A 19,729-nucleotide genomic window follows, 5' to 3' on the forward strand; every position below is an offset into this window, starting at 1 on the left:
TGTAGAACTTCTCACCCTATCTCATAACATTCAGTTAAAATAGGCATACATCTGGTCATTGCAATGCAATGCGTTTGTAGATCAGCAATTTTCAGAGATTCTGTGTAGTAGGAGAAAAGCATGGGGCCATGTGTGGATGCTTGGGGAAACCGGTCAACAGAATCTATAGGGTTTATCTGCTCTATAAATTGTGTAGTATACCACCTACAGTACAATGCCCATGTGGCTACTGTATGTTCACGTGGGGAGAACAAACAGAACTCTGAAAAAGAATTGCTGAGCACAAATCTGCCATTTGCACAGGAAATGAACACCAGCCCCATGATGGCCAAGCATTATAAACAGCACCATGGACTTATCCCAGACTCAAAGGCCATAGAAATGTCTAAAGCCTGATTTAAACTTGGTAGTGATTGCAACGTGTTGTGAGCTTTTAGAGCTTTTTAGGCTATTTTGAGTGAGCAAAACACCCGCGCATAACTTAGATGCGAAGCCATGCAAATCAGGCTTAAGAGGGAAGGAGATAAACAAAATAAACCTTTACAAAGAAACATTTTGGATAATGACTCCGGGATTGAATTAACCACTTTAACCCTCTATACGTAGTAAACGGACAGTTGCAACTGTACTTGGTATACTTTCTTTTCACTCTACACCGAATGTCTTGAACCAAAATAGCAGATCTACAAACTCAGTTCAGTTGCGTACAGTAGATCGGCTATTTTTGGCAAACGTTCCCTCCAGAATAGGTGATGCTGGTGTTCAAGTGGTTATAAGAACTGGACTTTGTTTCATATCTGTAATACATATACAGTACTACAGATATGATTGTGCTCCTAACTAACCAAGTTATCGCTCTCTTCATTGCAAGTAGCCAACTTTTTCTTTGATTGATCTCTCTTCTCCCTTGCCTCTCCCCTTCTTCTTCACTTTCTTCTTTTCTATGGAAATAACAAAACGATCTAACTTGGACGAAAATGAATTTCGCCCACTTTTCTTTTACTTCTGTAAAGCTTCTGATTCCATGTACACTACACACCCACTTTCCTATTTGCAGTCATAAAAGCTGTCACATTGTTTTTATATGGCCTGTGAGTTGAAATGTGCAGGCGCTAAGCCTGTTTATTGAAGGCTTTTTAATTTGCTTTGGAACAAAGCCAATGGATTCCATTCATTGTTCTACAGTAGGAAAGTTAACTTGCTGGGACATGAAATTTGCTTCAGATCCAATAACGCGCTAATTATTATTGTGTGGTTATTTTTGATACATTATTGTTTTAAATGCATTTGAAATTGAATTAAATTTGTAATTAATTGAGCTGAAAATAGTCCCTGGAGGAGTAATGATTGATTTAGCTAACACTGACTCAATTATACAGTTTGGTTATGTTTTAATTACTTTGGAGAAAGTCGAAAAATAAAGCATTTGACAGGGAAATTATGGCCAAAGCTATGAAATAAAAAAGTTGAGGTTAAACAACGCACTCCATATTTGGGCATAGCTGCATTGGGAACTTCTACGGTCATGTGACATGAGCGTGATGTCAGTGGCTCGCAGGCCGGTCCTCCCTTTAGCCAATTTTATATCTCAATGACAATATTCAACAAAGAATTAAAAATGTACAATAAAATAATAATCACCAATGCACCCCCCCCCCCCCCCCCCCCAAAAAAAAACCCTCTAACACCATTCATTACTTTTCAGCAAATGGAAAAAGATAACCTGATTTCCAATGGAACCAATACAGCTATTATTTAGTCACAAGCTTTTATTAATACTATTCATTGGTTAAATATTTATAAAACCCACACACAGAATTATCCACTTTCACCTCCAAAAATAGCAAAAATAGAAGATCTTATATTTATACTTGTGTGAGACATTCTTGTGACGAAGTAGGGAATTAATGAAGAGAAAATAAAATAAAAATGAAACATGGAGGTTTCCTGACGATATCGATATGCTTCGTTCCAGGGCACGAACCAATGTGGCACGCAACGCAACGCCTCCTTCACTGTCTCTCCTCTCTTTTCCAGCACATCATCAAGTTCCACCGAGCCTCAAAGGCCAACAAGAAACCCATGCAGCTGCCCAGAGGGATGGTCAAGTCTCTGCTGTATCAGATTCTGGACGGGATCCATTACCTCCATGCCAACTGGGTGCTCCACAGGGACCTGGTGAGCAGCCATTACAGCTCTCTCTCCCCACTGCTCTAGTTTCCCTTCACGGACCACACGTTTTACACGCCCGGCGCTGCAGTGCTGCACGTATTAGAGTGGTTTAAAATAGAATTCCTACTACTGTATGTGACTCTGGTTGCAGCTCAACACGGGGAGTCTCCATTAGTGCAGTAGTCCAGGGGACCATGCGGCATTTGTACGGAATGCCGTGAAATAAGTTATGTGCAAAACAGAACACATACCGTACATAATGACCGTGGTGGCACTTCTATGCGTGTACTACTTTCGATGCATTTCTAGCAGCGAGGTTGTTATCTGCTGTGTGTACCTATCAGCTGGGGTGTCCCACCAAATTCTGGGCCCTGGGTACAAGGATTCACTGCGGGCCCCCAATGAATGTTCTTCATAGGGAAGGGGGTTTAACCTATTTAGACTGGGAACGCATTATTATGCATTATTTTGTGCTTTAACTATTGAAAAATAGCAGATATACAAGCTCACAGCACGGCACCAAGTGCTGCTCTGTGAGCTTGTAGATCTGCTATTTTTGAAAAATCTTGAACTTTTTCATTTGAAGGACCCCCAAAATGATATATATTTGGCCACGGACCACCATCTCAAAATATTTAGTTCCAGGGACCCCCCCAGAAGCAAAATCTGAGTTACAAATGTTCGCTTAAAAAATACATGTATTCAAAGATTTCCACACATTTCCACAACTTTTCAAAAATAGCAGATCTACAAGCTCGCAACGCGGCACTCGGTGCCGCGCTGTGAGCTTGTATATCTGCTATTTTTCAATAGTTAAAGTATAAAATGATTAAGGCCCTAGTAACTCAGTCCCACTTTTCCCCCTCCTTGTGACGTCCCTGCCTATCAGGGTGATCATGCATCCCTTTTCAATGTTCACTATTGACCGTGTGGATGTGAAACCTTTATCGACATGGCCAGGTAAACGACAAGCCAACCTGTGAAGGGCCGTGCTGTATATATATTTTGGGCTTGCTGCACCGGCGGCCGTGTTATTCTGGTGCAGGTGTTGCCGCGTGACGCATGTCTGCGTGAGGTTTATATTATCACGAGGCCTTGGCCTGAGGAACGGGGAGTCTTGGCACAATGAATGATATCTATATTTTGTCTTGTCCTTTTTGTCCTTGCCCACCACAGCGTACTGCAAATGTCCTGTGAGATCTTCTCCTCCACAGTTTTCCCACAGTGGTTTGGGGTTGGGAGGGGTATTCCTTTAGCCTGATTTATACTCGTTTGCTCAGCGGGTCGCACACCGAAAATAGCCGTTCTAGAAGCTCACAGCGCGTCACGCTGCAACACACTACAGCTTGTAGATTTGTGGTGTAGTCGGGGGCGTTAGGGAGATGACATGGTAATTTCGTGCTAATTAGTCTAAAAGCGCCAAATTTTGTACAGATGTAGCCCAGGGCATGCTCTAATGATTTAGCTAGGGCGCCCGAGTCTGCGACATTCGGGGTCGCCACAGCGGCCAAATCAAGTTGGGCTCCCATCGACTTTCAATGCAGGAGGAAAATACCCAGAAAAACACTTTTTTTCTGGGTATTTAAGTAGGATGTGAGGGGTCTAACTAGGGGGTTGTCATGATGCTGAATCCATTGCAAGCATTTTGTTTTGCACAAAAAAACATTCCTACAAATGGCCCCAGAAAACGATGGTTTAGTGATGAAAAGTGATGAGTCATCACTTTTCAGAGTTTTGTGGGTGTTTTCTGGAACTGTGGTGACCCCGAAGGTCGCCGACTCAGTCGCCCTAGCTAAATCATTAGAGCATGCCCTGAGCTACATCTGTGCAAAATGTTGCACTTTTAGACTGATTAGCACGAGAAAAAAAAAACCCTAAGGCCTCCGACTAACATGAATGCTCACCCATACATGCATCGTTTTCTGAGGCCATTTCTAGCCCAAGGAATGTTTTTATCCCTAACGAAATATCCCTAAGGCCCCCGACTAGTGCGCAACTGAGTATAAATCAGGCTTTACACTTGCCACTTGTTGGACTTTGTGTTGTAGAACAGAGGTTCTCAAAGTGGATTCCAGGAACTTTGTGGGTTCCTTTATGGGGGTCCATTTGGTTCCATTTGTATACCGTCAGAGTTAAGGGGAGACCTTGAAAGGTGAACGTTCGAGAAACACTGTTGTAGAAGGTCAGGCCGCCCCGACTCCCAACAGACGCTGTGTCACAAAGATCCTTTTCTTTAATCTCTGTCAACTTTTGATGCTCTATTCTCGAGTCTCTCGGCTGCTCTCTCTTGACCTCCCCATCTCTCTGGCTCTCCCTGTCCCCTAATCGTACAGTACGTCCTCCCCCACCGCCCCTCTATCTTATCTGCCACTCCCGCAGATAAGACTGCCACTGCCAGCTCTTCAGCTTCCTAGAATGGATTGTTTGTTCCCATACTTGGCAAATGAACTCAGCATAAATAACCTAAACCCAGGAGATTATGACTTTTAAAACAATTAAAGTTCTAAACTTGATCGTCCCCTGTGGGAATTTTGGTTTGCATAACAGCGTTTAACTACAAACACAAACAAAAAATGCTTAAAAGGTCACAAGTTTAACGGGCTTAAAACACATGCAAATCCACCCAAAATCCACATATAACTGTAACTGTCATCAACTTCAATCTTCACTTTGATTGCTACTGTGAGTCTGTGACGGCAGAGCGATTGCAGTGATTGCGGATGAAGGCTTGGGTATTTCTATTCTGTTTATTTCCTGTGTAACAGCTGTTGGCTGTTAATTCTCCTGTATACACTTTATTATGCGCTGCATCAACAGATGCTACTTTGATCACAAGATGAGATCCATTTCCTCTGTGACGATGTGCTCTCTGTCTGCCTGTCAGTGTCGATGGCTGTTGTCAGACTGCATGGCAGTCCAAATCCGATTATTGTTGTCCAGATTGGAATCAGATTGTTTTTCATCAAGTCTGAACATAAAAGATCACACCCGTGTGAAGTGAGCAGTGCTGATGATGATGATGATGATGATGATGATGATGATGATGATGATGATAGACCCACATGAAGTATATTCATTATATTGTCCAATCAGAAAAGGGACATACGGTTACATAATAAGTATTTGATGCATGTCTATGTTGCATGGACATACACACAAAGCGACATATTGGAGCAGCCAGTACCACTCAAAAAAAAAGAAAAAGAAAATGGAACATATGGAAACTGATTTCTGCTAATCAGATTTGATCCACATTCTGGTGGTTTGAATTAGAAATGCTATTCAAAACAGATTTCTAAGAGAATGTCTCTGTCAGGACACCAAAAATAGTCATTCTGCAAGCTCAATTGCAATGCACCGCAATGCACTGTGAGCTTGTAGATCTAGCTATTTTCGGCGAGCGACACTCATTACCCACACCTGTCATTCCGTTGTAACCACAGCATCCAATACAGATAGGTAAGTCGATGTCTGAATCTACAAATCCAATCTTGATAGATTGATTGATTGAATACTTTATTTGCAGTTAGAAAAAACTAAGATGATTTAAACCGTAGAAAGCACTATGGCTTGTTTCCATTGGGGTCCTTTGTACTCAATTCATTGAAAACTACAAATAACATGACGGACAGTCAGTCCTAAAGATCAGCGGTCTCGCCGGTCTGTACAAAGCCTGATGAATCTATAGATCGGGCTGTCTATCTGTCTCTCTATTAGCCTGTTATCTCTCTCTCTCCTCTTCTGGCCTTCTCTGTCTTCCTCCACCTCTCGCTGCTGGGGGTCAAATGAAATCCTTACTGTGTATCCCTTTCCGCTGGACCGTTCTCTATTTATGTAATCCCTGAGCGATCCCAGATGGCTCATGTGGTGGCTGGACCGTCACATTATATAACCCCCCGCTGGGATCAGGCAGCGCACTGAGACCTTCACTAGCTGTCACTCTCTCTCTCTCTCTGTGGCTTTGGTCATTTGGACTAATCCATGGAGAGGATCTGCAGACAGCCTGCAGCCATTGATGATTCTTGCTGTGTGCTGGCTGGGTGCTTACTTAATGTAGCCACAGGGGTCAGCTCTAGGCCGTCAGGTCATTAAAACATGGTTGTTGCTGTTTTTGTTGTTATTATCGGTAGTACTGTTATAGTTGTAGTAAACACATTTTTGGACACTGCTCCTACAATTTTCGCCCTAAAATCACGCAAATCGGTACACAGTATGTCTACACTCATCCCATCAACATGAATCTCTCCCATATAGCGCCACCTCCAGGCCGATTTTTAAAAACACATTTTTGGACACTGCTCCTACAGATTTTGCCCTAAAATCACGAAAATCACTACACAGTATGTCTACACTCATGTCATCAACATGGATCAGGAAGATTTTGGCAAAACACATTTTTGCCCTATTTGTGGAGATAAGTGACCTACGGTCGCTTATCTCCCGATTAGGGAGTCTTACTGGTTGTAGTAGTAGTAGTAGTAGTACTAGGAGTGTATTGTTATTTTTAGTAGCATTATCAAAGTATTAATAGTAGTTTCATTAGCTAGTATTACAAAGAAGATTCTCAAAGAGAACACCAGCACTCACGGAACACTTTTTTATTTTATATTATGGTCGGCATGGTGAACAAACGGACGCGTTTCGGCAGTTAAGCCTTCATCAGCGTTGCATCAAACTCATTCGCTGGTATAAAAACAACTGATGCAACTTTTTAAGGACCCAAGCTAATTCAAATGGTCATGAGACAAGTCAACAGCCAACGCCCTTCATTCGCTTGACTTGCTACTGTACATCTGGGTACAACATGGGATGGACTAATGGTGACTTTCTGTAGGCTTACAGCTTTGCACGCCCCGGCCGCTACTTATGAAACAAACAGACTCCCACAGTAGTGGTAATAGCGTTGTTTTTCTCCCCTGAGGTCACACAGACGTCTTATCTGAGCAGCAAACTCTTCCGGGCCACTGTAACAATTTCACTGCAAACAGGATGACATTCCCTGTTGTTGTCAGAACTATATCTGATTCTGCAATAAAGGTTGACTTATTGCAGCTCAGCGCAACTATTTTGCTTGCTCATTGCTTCATGGCTTCCTGCTATTGTGGATTCTGGACTGTGAGAATTCCCCCCTTGAGCAAGCGCTGTTGTGGGATAATGTTGTTCACCAGGTTATCTCCTTTGCACAGGTGCCTGGATTGTTTTTAGTTTAGTCAAGAAGGATTGACAACAGTGACCATTCGTAAGCAAAGATATGCAAGTGGTGAAGAATACGTCAGTCCTACGTCTCATTACTCGGACCAGAGTCGGAAGAAACCCAACGTTGGTGTAATGCGTGTCAGAACAACGCTACGCACCCATGCGAGTGTAACCAGGTAGACCTGTTACTAGGTCAGTATCAGCCAGGTGCTCCTTGTTGTTTCTAGTTAAGGGTGGGTTTATTGGCACAGGGAATAAAGTAGCTGAGCTGCTTGCTATCAGGGGCTCTCTTCGCTGTATTTCGTGTATCTGACAAGAGCTGGAAGGCATGGCCTTTCTAAATGTATCAGCATATTGTCCGCCCGGTAAGTAATAGTGTGGTAAAGCCTGCCCTCATTACTTGCGCAAGCAGAGCGGCAAGTACTGCGATCGGCTGGTTATGTATGTATGTTGTATGTATGTGGTTGTTGTCCTCTCTTGTTTAAGACCGTAGCCCAATCAGGGACCAGCATCTCTGGCACCGTGGCAACCTCATCATTAACAGGCAAGGAGGGACCAGTATTCCTGCTACACAGTTTCGCCGCCATGGCAACTGTCTGTCTGTATGCTGACATCACTGATGTCATACTCTGACGTCATAACACTAACATCACAGATTGGCCTGGACCACCATGTATAGGCATAAAGATCTGCTCAACGGGCACTCCAACATGGAACACTATATATGGGCATAAAGATCTGCTCAACGGGCACTCCAACATGGAACACTATATATGGGCATAAAGATCTGCTCAACGGGCACTCCAACATGGAACACTATATATGGGCATAAAGATCTGCTCAACGGGCACTCCAACATGGAACACTATATATGGGCATGAAGATCTGCCCAACGGGCACTCCAACATTACTTCTGAGACTCCTACATTCAATCCCTCAGATACTGTGCACACCCCTGTACCACAGTATATTCTTGTTTATGGCTAACTTATTTATTGCTACTGTCCAGTGTCCACTGCAACAGCCCCCAAGGTCACTAAATGTCATGAAAGCTCACAGTACAGTTGTCTGTCATATATGCCGTCTGTTTCTGGCTATCCGTTTCCGGCCGACTAGTGAAAAAGGCAGTGCCTTTAGCCAATGAAGGAGCAGCATTCTCAGTGACGTCACCACCAATAAGTGCGATCTGATATAAAGTGTCGTCACATATCCACATACCCAGCACCGATCCCAGAACTTGCACGCTTTGCTGGTGCACAAATAGGCCATACATGGCCAAGAGTGCACAAGGAACAAGTTGGCACCTCGACAGAGTGCAGTCTAGTTTCTTCTGCAAAATGTGGGACCGTGTGGTTAGCCACTTAAACCCCAGCATCCGTATTCCGGGAAAGGTTTTGCAGAACGTGCCGCGTTGTCCATCAGCTATTTTCAGCGAAGACATTTTAATATAGAGCAAAAACGGAGAAGTCACTTTTGGTATAGAGCCCTGTGGGACTCCACTCAACAGCGTATGTGGTTCAAATGAAGGTTAAGCGTAGAAATGAAGCGAGTGTCTCATTATCAGTCCTATACCACACTGCTGGAGGAGACACAGCATGTGTTCCAAGTCTTCACTCTGCCTCTGCTGTTACACAACAGCCAGCACAGTGTGTATGAGACGCTGTCAGGGTGTCTTTAACAGCTCTGCACTGCACTGACAGCACGTGTGTGTGTGTGTGTGTGTGTGTGTGTGTGTGTGTGTGTGTGTGTGTGTGTGTGTGTGTGTGTGTGTGTGTGTGTGTGTGTGTGTGTGTGTGTGTGTGTGTGTGTGTGTGTGTGTGTGTATACTATACTAGGTGTGGCTATACAGTATATATATATCGTCACTGTCGGGCAGAAACTTCGTACCTCCAAGTTTCAAATGTGTAATTTATTTCGTAAAGTAAAGCCCTGCTTCATCATAGAAGACTGTCGCACAAAACCAGTGAAAATAGCAGATCTACAAGCACACAACGCCTCGGTGTGTGCTTGTAGATCGGCTATTTTCACTAGTTTAGATCATTTTTAAAATGATAAATACAAAACGAACGGTTTTGGACATACAAGGTTTTCACCCGACAATGACGATATATAAAGTTGGTATGTGTGTGCATGAGTATGTGCACGTGTGTGTGTATTATAATGTAGGTGTGGCTCTATAGAGTGTGTGTGCGTGCGTGCGCTCGTGCATGTGTGTGTGTTCGTGTGTGTGTGTGTGTGTGAGAGGTACTGTATAGGTATGTGCTTTTACATTGCACCACTGACTGCATAGCCTCACTCACTCCCTTCCCCCACTCCCCTCCCCTCCCCTCCCCTCCCCTCCGCCTCCTCCACCCGTTTCCATCCCATCCCCCCGCCGCAGAGGTTTGGCGTTCGCTGCCCCTCCCCCCTCCCCTCCCCTCCCCTCCCCTCCATGTTATGTAACAGCCACCAGACCCCTGCGCTGCCTGCCAGTGTTGCCATGTCTGCTTATTAGAAGCGACTTTGGCCTTGTTTTTCTGTACAGTGAAGTCGCTTGTAAATATTTGTAGTTGCAGGTTTTTTGGGGGTGTGTGGTGGGGGGTGGGGCTTGTTTCTAAAGTCTAGTTGCTTATTTGGGCTTGCTTCCTTCCTAATGTTGTTTTTTTTCATGTCAAGGACCCCCAGATTAATGTGTATTTGTCTGCGGAACCCCATCCGAAAACATTTTGTGCCAGGGACCGCCATTCAAGATTTTCACTGCTATCGTCAAATAGCCGAGTCGCCGACATAAAGTGGAAAGTTTTAGCCTATAGTCGCTTAATTCTTTTGGACTTGTTTTCATAGACCTGGCCACTCATTTCTCCTACAAAGTCTGGCAACGCTGCTGCCTTCTGCCTGAATGACTGACTGCTTGAGCGCCTGAGTCAAGCTGCAGTGCTGACATAGCAAGGCCTCCCGCGCACAGACGGAATGCCAAACTCCTCTGCCTGCCCTGTCCCCCCCCTCAGGGCTGTCTGCACCATCATCACATTCTGGACCACCATTAAATTGTCTTGCGAAAAATTGCGATTAATGGTTTAATTGTGTTTTTGGCAATGGACACATATATATATATATATATATATATATATATATATATATATATATATCGTCGTTGTCGGGTGGAAACATTGTATGTCCAAGACCTTTCGTTTTGTATTTATCGTTTTAAAAATGCACTGAACTAGTGAAAACAGCCGATCTACAAGCACACACCGCGCGTTGTGTGCTTGTAGATCGGCTGTTTTCACTACTTTTGTGCAACAGCCTTGTATGATGAAGAAAAACGTACAAAAAACTTGGAGATACAAGGTTTCTGCCCGACAGTGACGATATATATATATATTTTTTTATATATATTTTTTAAAAGACAAATAACTTAAACACACAAAGAATGAATTGGACAATAACTGGTGCCAATAATCAAAAATGCTATGGCCAAAACATACTTACGATCTACAAGCTGTGTGAGGAATGAATCAGTAATTTGTTCAAATAGATAACAGCAATCATGTTTTCTGCAGTCATATATATAGGAAACAACCCGGGTGACAATGCAGTAGTAAATGGTGTTCTTGTACACAGTCAAATCCTTCATTCAAACATGTGTAAATCTGAGAGTCTGTCAGTCCATTTGGTTGCGTTTAATTTGGTTACGTTCATTTTGTAGACTCTTACGTTTGATGAGTTTCCTGGGGATCTGGGTTGGGCAAGAGCAGCATGTTGGATTACAGTCCTGTCAGCTGCACATGACCTTTCACATACATTTTGACGAAGCGATATAGTGTAGAAATAATAATGAGTGAAGTGATAATCAGAAAGTGTAGGTTTTAAAGTGCTTTCATGTTTTGAGAGAAACTGCTCCATGGTAGAGTCAGTGAAGGGGTGTGTGTGAAGGTGAGAGTGTGATTTTTTGACTTATTAACAGTTTGCAAAAATAAGGCAACGGATCGGTGGCACAGATTTATAAAAAAAAAAGCTAAGAGGACAGGGCTTGTTTCCATTAAAGTCCTGTGGATTCAATCCATCAAGACTTTTAAAGACAAACAATAATATGCAATAATATGCACAAAAAGAAACCCATCATATACAAGTAGTAATAAGAAATGAAGATATTTCAGTAGGGGCAGGGGTCATTTCCGGTGATAAGCTTAGACTTTTTACTTTTTACCAAGTGCGTTTGTAAATGAGTCAGTAGCCTAGCGTGAATGATTCATGAATGAAGAAGTCTTGACGCTGAAACCCGTATGTGTATGCCTGTGTCTTACCTTTTCATTAACCACTTAAACCCCAGCATCCTTATTGTGGGGAAGGCTTTCGCAGAAAGCGCGCCAAGCGCGACGCGCTGTGAGCTTGTCGATCGGCTATTCTCAGCGAAGGCTTTCCCCACAATAAAAGATAACAGACATAGACATAGAGCCCTGAGGGACTCCGGTCAACCATCTGAGGTTTAAGTGGTTAAAAAGTATCAGAAGGACCCCAGTGTGCTGGCTATTATTTGTTTCATACATTGAGTCCTGGTGAGCCATGCTCCCGATAAACTGTGATTTGAACGTACTGAGAGTTGTGCTCGTTTTGTTTTGACTTTGTGTGTATATTAGATGCGTAATCATTTCTTGCCAGAGGCTGTTCTCCAGTTAAGTAGCAATAAATCTTAATGCCGCAGCCCTCAGTGCAACCCTTTGCAATCAATTATTATGATGATATAAATAGTAATATACTTTAAATGTAGTTACATAAGCAGTTAATCTATTTTTCTTTTCTTTTTTTTACATTTATGCATCAAGACAAGGTTTGTTGTGTATGCAGTAGTGAGTAACTGCTGTGTAAGAACTGTCATACTGTAGTTGCTGACTCAACTGCTTTCGTTGAAATTCATATGATATTATAAGCGATCGGGTGGAGCAGTGGAAGTGGGAGTGAGTTACTAGGGCCCAAGGTGGAGGGGCCTTAATTATTTTATACTTTAGCTGTTGAAAAATAGCAGATATACAAGCTCACAGCTCGGCACCGAGTGCCGCACTGCAAGCTTGTAGATCTGCTATTGTTGAAAAGTTGTGAAAATGGGTGCAAATCTTTGAATATATGTATTTTTTATGCGAACATTTGTAACAAAAATGTGGCTTCTGGGGGCGTCCCTGGAACTACCGTAATTGCTGGACTATAAGCCGCACCTGAATATAAGCCTGAATACCAGCTAAATTTAGAACAAAAAACAAATGTTTACATATATAAGCCGCACCTGACTATAAGCCGCAGGTGTCCTTCCTGCTTCCCGCTAGAGCTCCCCTGGAGGCCATTAGCTGTACAAATCTATATTTAAATCCTTGTTAAAGACCATTGTAAAACTAACTGGCCGTTTGCTGTAAAAATCTCTATATAAGCCGCACCGTTGTATAAGCCGCAGGGTTCAAAACATGGGAAAAAAGCCGCGGCTTATAGTCCGGCAATTACGGGTAAATATTTTGAGATGGGGGTCTGTGGCCAAATACATATCATTTTTGGGGTCCTTCACATGAAAAAGATCGTTTTAGAAAGATCCTTTTTTCAAAGACTTGTATGTATCAGTATCATCAGAAGAACAGGAGTTGCTGCTGATTCATGACATAGATTAGATCCATGTCTCTACGGTACTTGTGAGAGACACTTGAAATGAAATGCCTCTTGATGGATAGCCTATCTAAAAACTGAGATTTGATATGCTTAAACAAGGGGTTGATATCTCCTGCAGGACCCGGGTTCAAATCCGACCCTTGTGTTGCATGTCGCCGGGTCCTCTCTCTGTGCCCCTCACTACTACACTGACCAAGAAAAGACCAAATAAAGCATTGCACATTTTAAGTGGGAGATGACGCGCCGCTTGCAATGTCGTGGACAATAATTACAGTCAGACGTTGGACAACTGGGACGTTGGACACACAGTCGGACGTTGGACAACTGGGACGTTGGACAACTGGGACGTTGGACAACTGGGATTTTCCCGTTCAGGATTAGCCTGGCTTGGCCAGACTATACTAATGCAGCTAACTAACTGCAGTATGTCCCCACCTTGTTTTAACATGGGTGGATTGTTTAGCTGTGCTAGGCTAGTTCAGGATGGGGATTTGTTAAATATTTCAGTCCACTGACCGCAATCTTTTTCTTTTATGGTCTTGTTACTGTTAGGAATTTATAAAGTCCCCTGGTGGGTTCTTTTTACCCCCCTTAGCTTTATATTTCGTGTCAATAAACAAAGCCTAGTATACAGTATGCAGCTGTTTACACTGGTTTCAGTTAGATTGCTACACTACAACACTCTGGTAAGAGCATGAGTTCAAGCACTAGACCAGGGGTCTTCCTTTCCATGTCAAGGACCTTCAAATAGCCATAGCCTCTGGCTGTGGACTCCCTATTGCAAAATGGCTTTAAGAAAAGAAAGAAAAGAGAAGACAAGCTCACAACGTGTCACGATGCTTGTAGATCGGCTTTTAGCTACATTTCTCTTTAGGCTATCATTTGAAATGCTTAACCTCCATTAACCCAACCCTCCTCCTTTTCTGTCAATGCTTTAACCCAGAGCCTTGTGTTAGAGAGTTCCGTCAATGCAGGGCCAGAAACAGTGACAAAACGCTCATAGACTTCAGTGCATTCCGTGATCTTCCGGTTTAGCGCTTTGCCACTATTGGCCAATAGAAGGCCATGTAGAAGACCTGGCCCGATGAAATGAACGGCGGAGACGCACCTCTCCTTAAATGCTCTGGTTTAACCACATGAACGCTAGCGTCCCTATTCTGGAGCACATCAAATAGCAGATCTACATCTCACAACACAACGTTGCAATGACTCATTGTTTGAGCTTGTAGATTGGCTATTTTCAGCGAAGAGATTTGGTGTTGAGGGAATAAAGTACCTAGTACAGTCAACAAAGTCTGTGGCTTTAGTGGTTAACTTTGACTTTAATTTCAAAACATGCCACGGCCATGACTTTGAAAACCAGTGCACTAGAGCAGTGGTTCTCAACCTTGTCACCCCCTCCCCCAAAGCATGTTGAGACACCACCCTTGAGGGCCCGACCCACAGGTTGAGAACCTCTTCGCTAGAGGAAAAAAAAGAATATCCCTGATCTGAGCCTGTTAGCTCGGCTAGGCCTGCGTAGAACTTGAACATCCCCGGGTCTTCACGGCCCCATCAAAGAGATCCACTCCCCTTTGTGTTTCTCTGACAGTAGTGTGTAGCATTGTGGGGGTGAATAATAGGATTCATTGTTAATGCTGTTTCTATAGCGACAGAGCCTGTTTGCAGAGCCGAACTGAAAGCCGATGATACTTCAGAAGATGCACACGACAGACACCGATCTGCTATTTTCTGCCAACGTTTTCCCCCAGGCCAAAAGACGGATGCTGCGGTCTAAGTGGTTAACCTCAATCGCTGGCCCGATATGTGCAATATGAAATGTCACAATATTTTTTTTACCAAATACCTCAATATCAATATGGTATTGTGACTAATTCACCCTCCCCTCCCCCTTTTCTGTCATTTGTTTAACTTCATGAACCGTAGCATGGCCCTGTTCTGGGGCATGTCAAGGCCAACACTCTGAGAAAATAGCCAAAGAGGTCTGGTGTAGAGGGGAAAAAGTAGGGGGCCAAGTACATACTCTCCTAGGGGTATGTACTTGTACCTATAGGTCTCCTAGGGCCCCAGTCAACACAGTTTATATAGTAGGGCTTAAGTAATTAACTTAGACTTTAGTTTCACAACATGTGTGAATAATGCTTTTTAAATGAGAGTTTAAAGCTATTTTCTTTCTCACTTTACTGTATAGTACAGTAGAGTGGAGGACGGCAGATTGCAGAGAGGGATTGCTATGCACGTCTGGTTCAATGGGATCTGGTGGTCATGGTTTGAACACATGACATATACGGTAGGCTGCACTGTGTCCTCTGAACCAGCCAAGGAAAGTCTCACATTTCAGTTTTGTCACATGCTTTTTTGGCATGCTACCGATTCCTTTAACCAAAACGTCCTATTAATTAGGAAATGTGGGGCACACAACCAGGTGGACAACAGGGCCCTACCCCATTCATTCCCATGGGAGGGATTCCTTGACAGCATTCATACGGACTGACTGACTGACTGACTCACATGCTGATGTGGACCCATGCGGAAAATGCTGCATTGTATTGTAAGCTGCTTAAATAAAAGTAGCCACTAAATGACATGTGTCTTGACATGTGTTGAATCCTCTCTCTCTCTCTCTCTCTCTCTCTCTCTCTCTGTCTCTCTCTCTGTCTCTCTCTTTTCTGTAGAAACCAGCCAACATTCTGGTCATGGGGGAGGGACCTGAACGGGGAAGAGTAAAGATCGGTAAGAAGGACTCAACCTCCCCTGGGAGATATTGTAAATGACTAACTATATTGACCTGGTTATTCATCGCTTCCACAGGAAGACGTTTTAAGCATTGCAGAGAGTAGCATTTTTATACGGCGTTCAAAAGTTCAAATCTATGTGTCACGATTTCCATTACGGCTAAATCTAAAGTGATAGTAGTATTATTATGAGTTTGACTGTGAACTACTTGGTCAGGTTATTCACTATTGCTACAGCATTTAACCTTCAGGAGGTCATAGGAGGCTCAAATATGCTATTACATAATATACTAGTGCAGGGGTCTTCAACAGGTGGTCCAAGGGGGGTCCTCAGAGTTACTACAGGGGATCCTCCAAATCTTCCAATCCTTATTATATTAACAACTTGAACCCTAACGTCCATATTCTGAGAACTTTAGCCAAAAATAGCCGATCTACAAGCTCACAACGAGCTTGTAGATCGTCTATTTTCGGCAAAGAGGTTTGGTGTAGAAGGGAAAAAAAGCAGACTAAGTACAGAGTGAAAGGTCAAGTTTATTAAGCATTGACGGTTCAAGTGGTTAAATATCTGAAAACACACATTGACATGAATCCAAAATACACTGATGATTGTGCTGTCAAACGATGAAACTATGGAATCTATGAAAAGGTTGTGGAGGTCCCTGCTTCATCTCTCTCTCAACTAAGGGGTCCTTGGCCTGTAAACGTTGAAGACCCTTGTTCTAGTGTAACGGCAATGGTTTTATGATGCTGGAGTCTGTTTGAAGCCCTCTTGATTCAGCAGTAGTGTGAAGTCTATCTGTAAATTTTTCAGTGCAACCGTGTCTTGTAAACCCCCCCCCCCCCCCCCCCCCCCCGTGTGTGTGTGTGTGTGTGTGTGTGTGTGTGTGCGTGTGTGTGTGTGTGTGTGTGCCTGGTCTGGCCTGGCCTGAACAACAGCGCCCCTCCCTTAACATGTGTGGTCAGAAAAGGTTACTGCAGGCTACAGACAGACAGACACGCAGACAGACAGACAGACCCACACACACGGCCACGTATAGGAGCGTTGTGACCACCGCTCAAAAAGAGAGAAAAAAGATCACCATCCCGAATCGTGTTTTTCTAAAGAAAGAGAAAATCTATTAGTCATTCACTCTTGACCTTCTTAGCATACTAGTATAGTTGGTTCACAGGAATATTTGATTACATCTATTATAGGTCTCTAACCCTCAGAGTTACTGATACATAACAGTACAGTTACAGCAATTGCTCATATTGAACTTGAAGATGATACTGTTGCAACTAATTGTTAGTGTAGCAGCATATGAATTGACAGTTTTAAGAGACATTCTGCACGTAGTTAATTTGCTAAATTAATATTTACACGTAACTTTACCATCTGGTAAGGTGGTCTGTTTGTGGATGTACCCCAGTAGAAAATGCTACTGAGCACTTATGGCTAATGTTTGAACCGTCCAAGACATGTTCACTTTGTTCAAAGATCGGGGGATAATATTGTCTTATATGTGACAATGTCCTCATTCAACTGCCAAGACAAGACCATGTGAGAAGAATGCATCTGTACCTCCAGGTCACAGAGCATTGTAATATAAACAAGGCTTGACCTACAGTATACCAGTATATGTACATCATCTTGTAACTATAATGTACACAGTGTACGCTGTGTAATCATATAGATAATGTGTTTGTGTAGGTATCATGACATGACATGTATCATGACATGACATGATAATGATGATATGACAGTGGTTCTCAACCTTTTCAGGCCGCGACCCCCAACATAATCATATTTTAACTGGGGACCCCCCACCCTGATGAGCACTAAGAGTTGAGGCATTACATTTTGTATAGCACGGTTCTATTGTGTAAATAGCAGATCTACATGCTCACAACGCCTCGCGTTGCGAGGCGTTGTGAGCATGTAGATCGGCTATTTTCACAATTTCTGACGCTAATATTTGACAATTTGGCCAATGTTTAATTTAAATTGTCACTTCAGAAATGTGAATTTGTTTATTGTTAAGTGAGGAAAACAATGTTGGACATTAAGTTAATCATCTGGGGACCCCCCAAAATAATTTGGGGACCACCCTGGGGGTCCCAACCCACAGGTTGGGAACCACTGTGATATGATACAGTACAAGACCAGGCAGAACAGAACCATCCAAAGCTGGTACAATCAAAGTTCCACAACACTTAATCAAACTACCGGTATGGGTCAGATCTCGTGTGTAATATATTACAAGCAAGCTTATACTGTCCAGCCACCTGGTTCGAATGATATCAACGCACTTAATGCGAAATATTCACGTGCTTTCAGACTCTTCAATGCAGAAAGTATCCAGGATACTTGGATATCCAGTATCCAAATGCAGAGATATTAGTAGTAAAATGTCGACATCTAGTGGTCAACCTCAGAGGAGCGCAAAAATAAAACCTGAGGTGAATCCCAGCCTCGAACCAGATGCCAAGATGCCAAGTATGCTCTGTTCCCCGGTGTAACGCCCCACGCCACAGACCCCGACGGAGCGGCGCGGTATTGGGCGCCGATGACCCCCGTGAGTCGCCACCAAGGCGAGCGCTAGCGAGCCGAGTTGCCGCGACGAGCGGTGGGAACGGCGCCCAATCCCACTCAGCCGCGTTACCGAGTTATGTGCCGTTATGGACAGAATAGTAAATATTCAGTCCCTCACTATCCACGCCTACCCCACTATCCACGTCAAAGATAAATGCACAAAAAAGAAGTCACATCATCCGTTCATTAGCTCAGTCAGTAGAGCACGGATGCAACAAACCCACGGTTTGGGTTTGATTCCCCTGAGGGGAATAATATTCAAGGCGAGAGATATCGGCGCATGCGTACTTCAAAGTGCACGGTGAACAGGATACCGTGGATACTCCTCCGTGGATACCCAGTGCATACTCTCTGCATTCAAACGTCTGAGAAATGGTGAAAAAGTCGGATTGAATGCGAAGAGAGCAGTCGAAGCCGGTGGTCCAGCAGCCTTGGACAGCGGCCTTTGACACTCCATCCATATAATGTGTTATATATTAGGTTTGTTTGCTAAATAACTAACTGCCCCTGTCTCTCTCCTGTCCTTCCACTGTGCAGCTGACATGGGTTTTGCCAGACTCTTCAATTCTCCTCTCAAGCCACTGGCGGACCTGGACCCCGTGGTGGTGACCTTCTGGTACAGGGCCCCTGAGCTACTGCTAGGGGCCCGACACTACACCAAAGCTATTGGTCAGTGGTGTGCGTGTGTGTGTGTGTGTGTGTGTGTGTGTGTGTGTGTGTGTGTGCGCGCGTGCGTGCGTGCGTGCGTGTGTGTGTGTGTGTGTGTGTGTGTTTTTACACAGTTGAATAGACTCGTAATATCTCATTTGTAGACTGTTAAAGGGACTACACCATGATTTTCAAAATTTACATTTTTTTCTTGTTTTTGGTCTTCCCAGTGTCTCTTCCAGCCCAAAAAGACCCAATTCATTAAATCGGCCCCATTCTATGTCACAGGGGGCTCATTTCCTATTGGGCCCCGTCGAGAAGGGGGGCAGTACTTTTTGGGAGGCTATATTCTATTGAGACTATATATATGAGGTGGAACCATGAGTTAAAGTGTTGCTAAAATTGGAACGATACAGAGAAGATTACGATTGACTCTACATGGTTCTCATCGTGGTTCTCTAATACTCTCTGTATCGTTCCAATTTTAGCACAAAGACAGCGCCCCGTTGCCAACGAAGGGCATTTTGGTATTGCATCTGAAACGGCTTGGAATAAGAGACAGACAGAGCATGAAATATCAACATCCGAGTGGTTGTTTAGGCTAAAACCGTATTATGGACCAATAAATATTGAAAAGCACGGTGTGGCTCCTTTAAAGGGAAACTGCAGATTTCTCCAGGTGATCAATAATATAGTGTATCCTACTCTATGTCTTCTGTGTATTTCTGTGTAACATTGTATGTGAAATGTTGCCATTGCAAAACAGTGACAT

The 19,729-nt window shown here is 43.5% G+C and overlaps 1 protein-coding gene across 1 annotated transcript in view; it reads left to right on the forward strand.

Annotated features, from left to right (window-relative positions):
• cdk19 (cyclin dependent kinase 19) overlaps positions 1–19,729 on the forward strand; it is a gene marked incomplete at its 3' end in the record, with an annotated part of 84,118 nt that overhangs the window by 38,341 nt on the left and 26,048 nt on the right. The window contains exons 4-6 of the mRNA XM_080744550.1: positions 2,038–2,178; positions 15,675–15,732; positions 18,847–18,978. Coding sequence (XP_080600676.1) covers positions 2,038–2,178; positions 15,675–15,732; positions 18,847–18,978 — 331 coding nt within the window. The remainder of the gene's footprint in view (positions 1–2,037; positions 2,179–15,674; positions 15,733–18,846; positions 18,979–19,729) is intronic.

This window comes from Nannobrachium achirus (genome assembly GCF_963921795.1).
Source record: "Nannobrachium achirus genome assembly, chromosome: 16".
Taxonomy (NCBI): Eukaryota; Metazoa; Chordata; class Actinopteri; order Myctophiformes; family Myctophidae; genus Nannobrachium; species Nannobrachium achirus.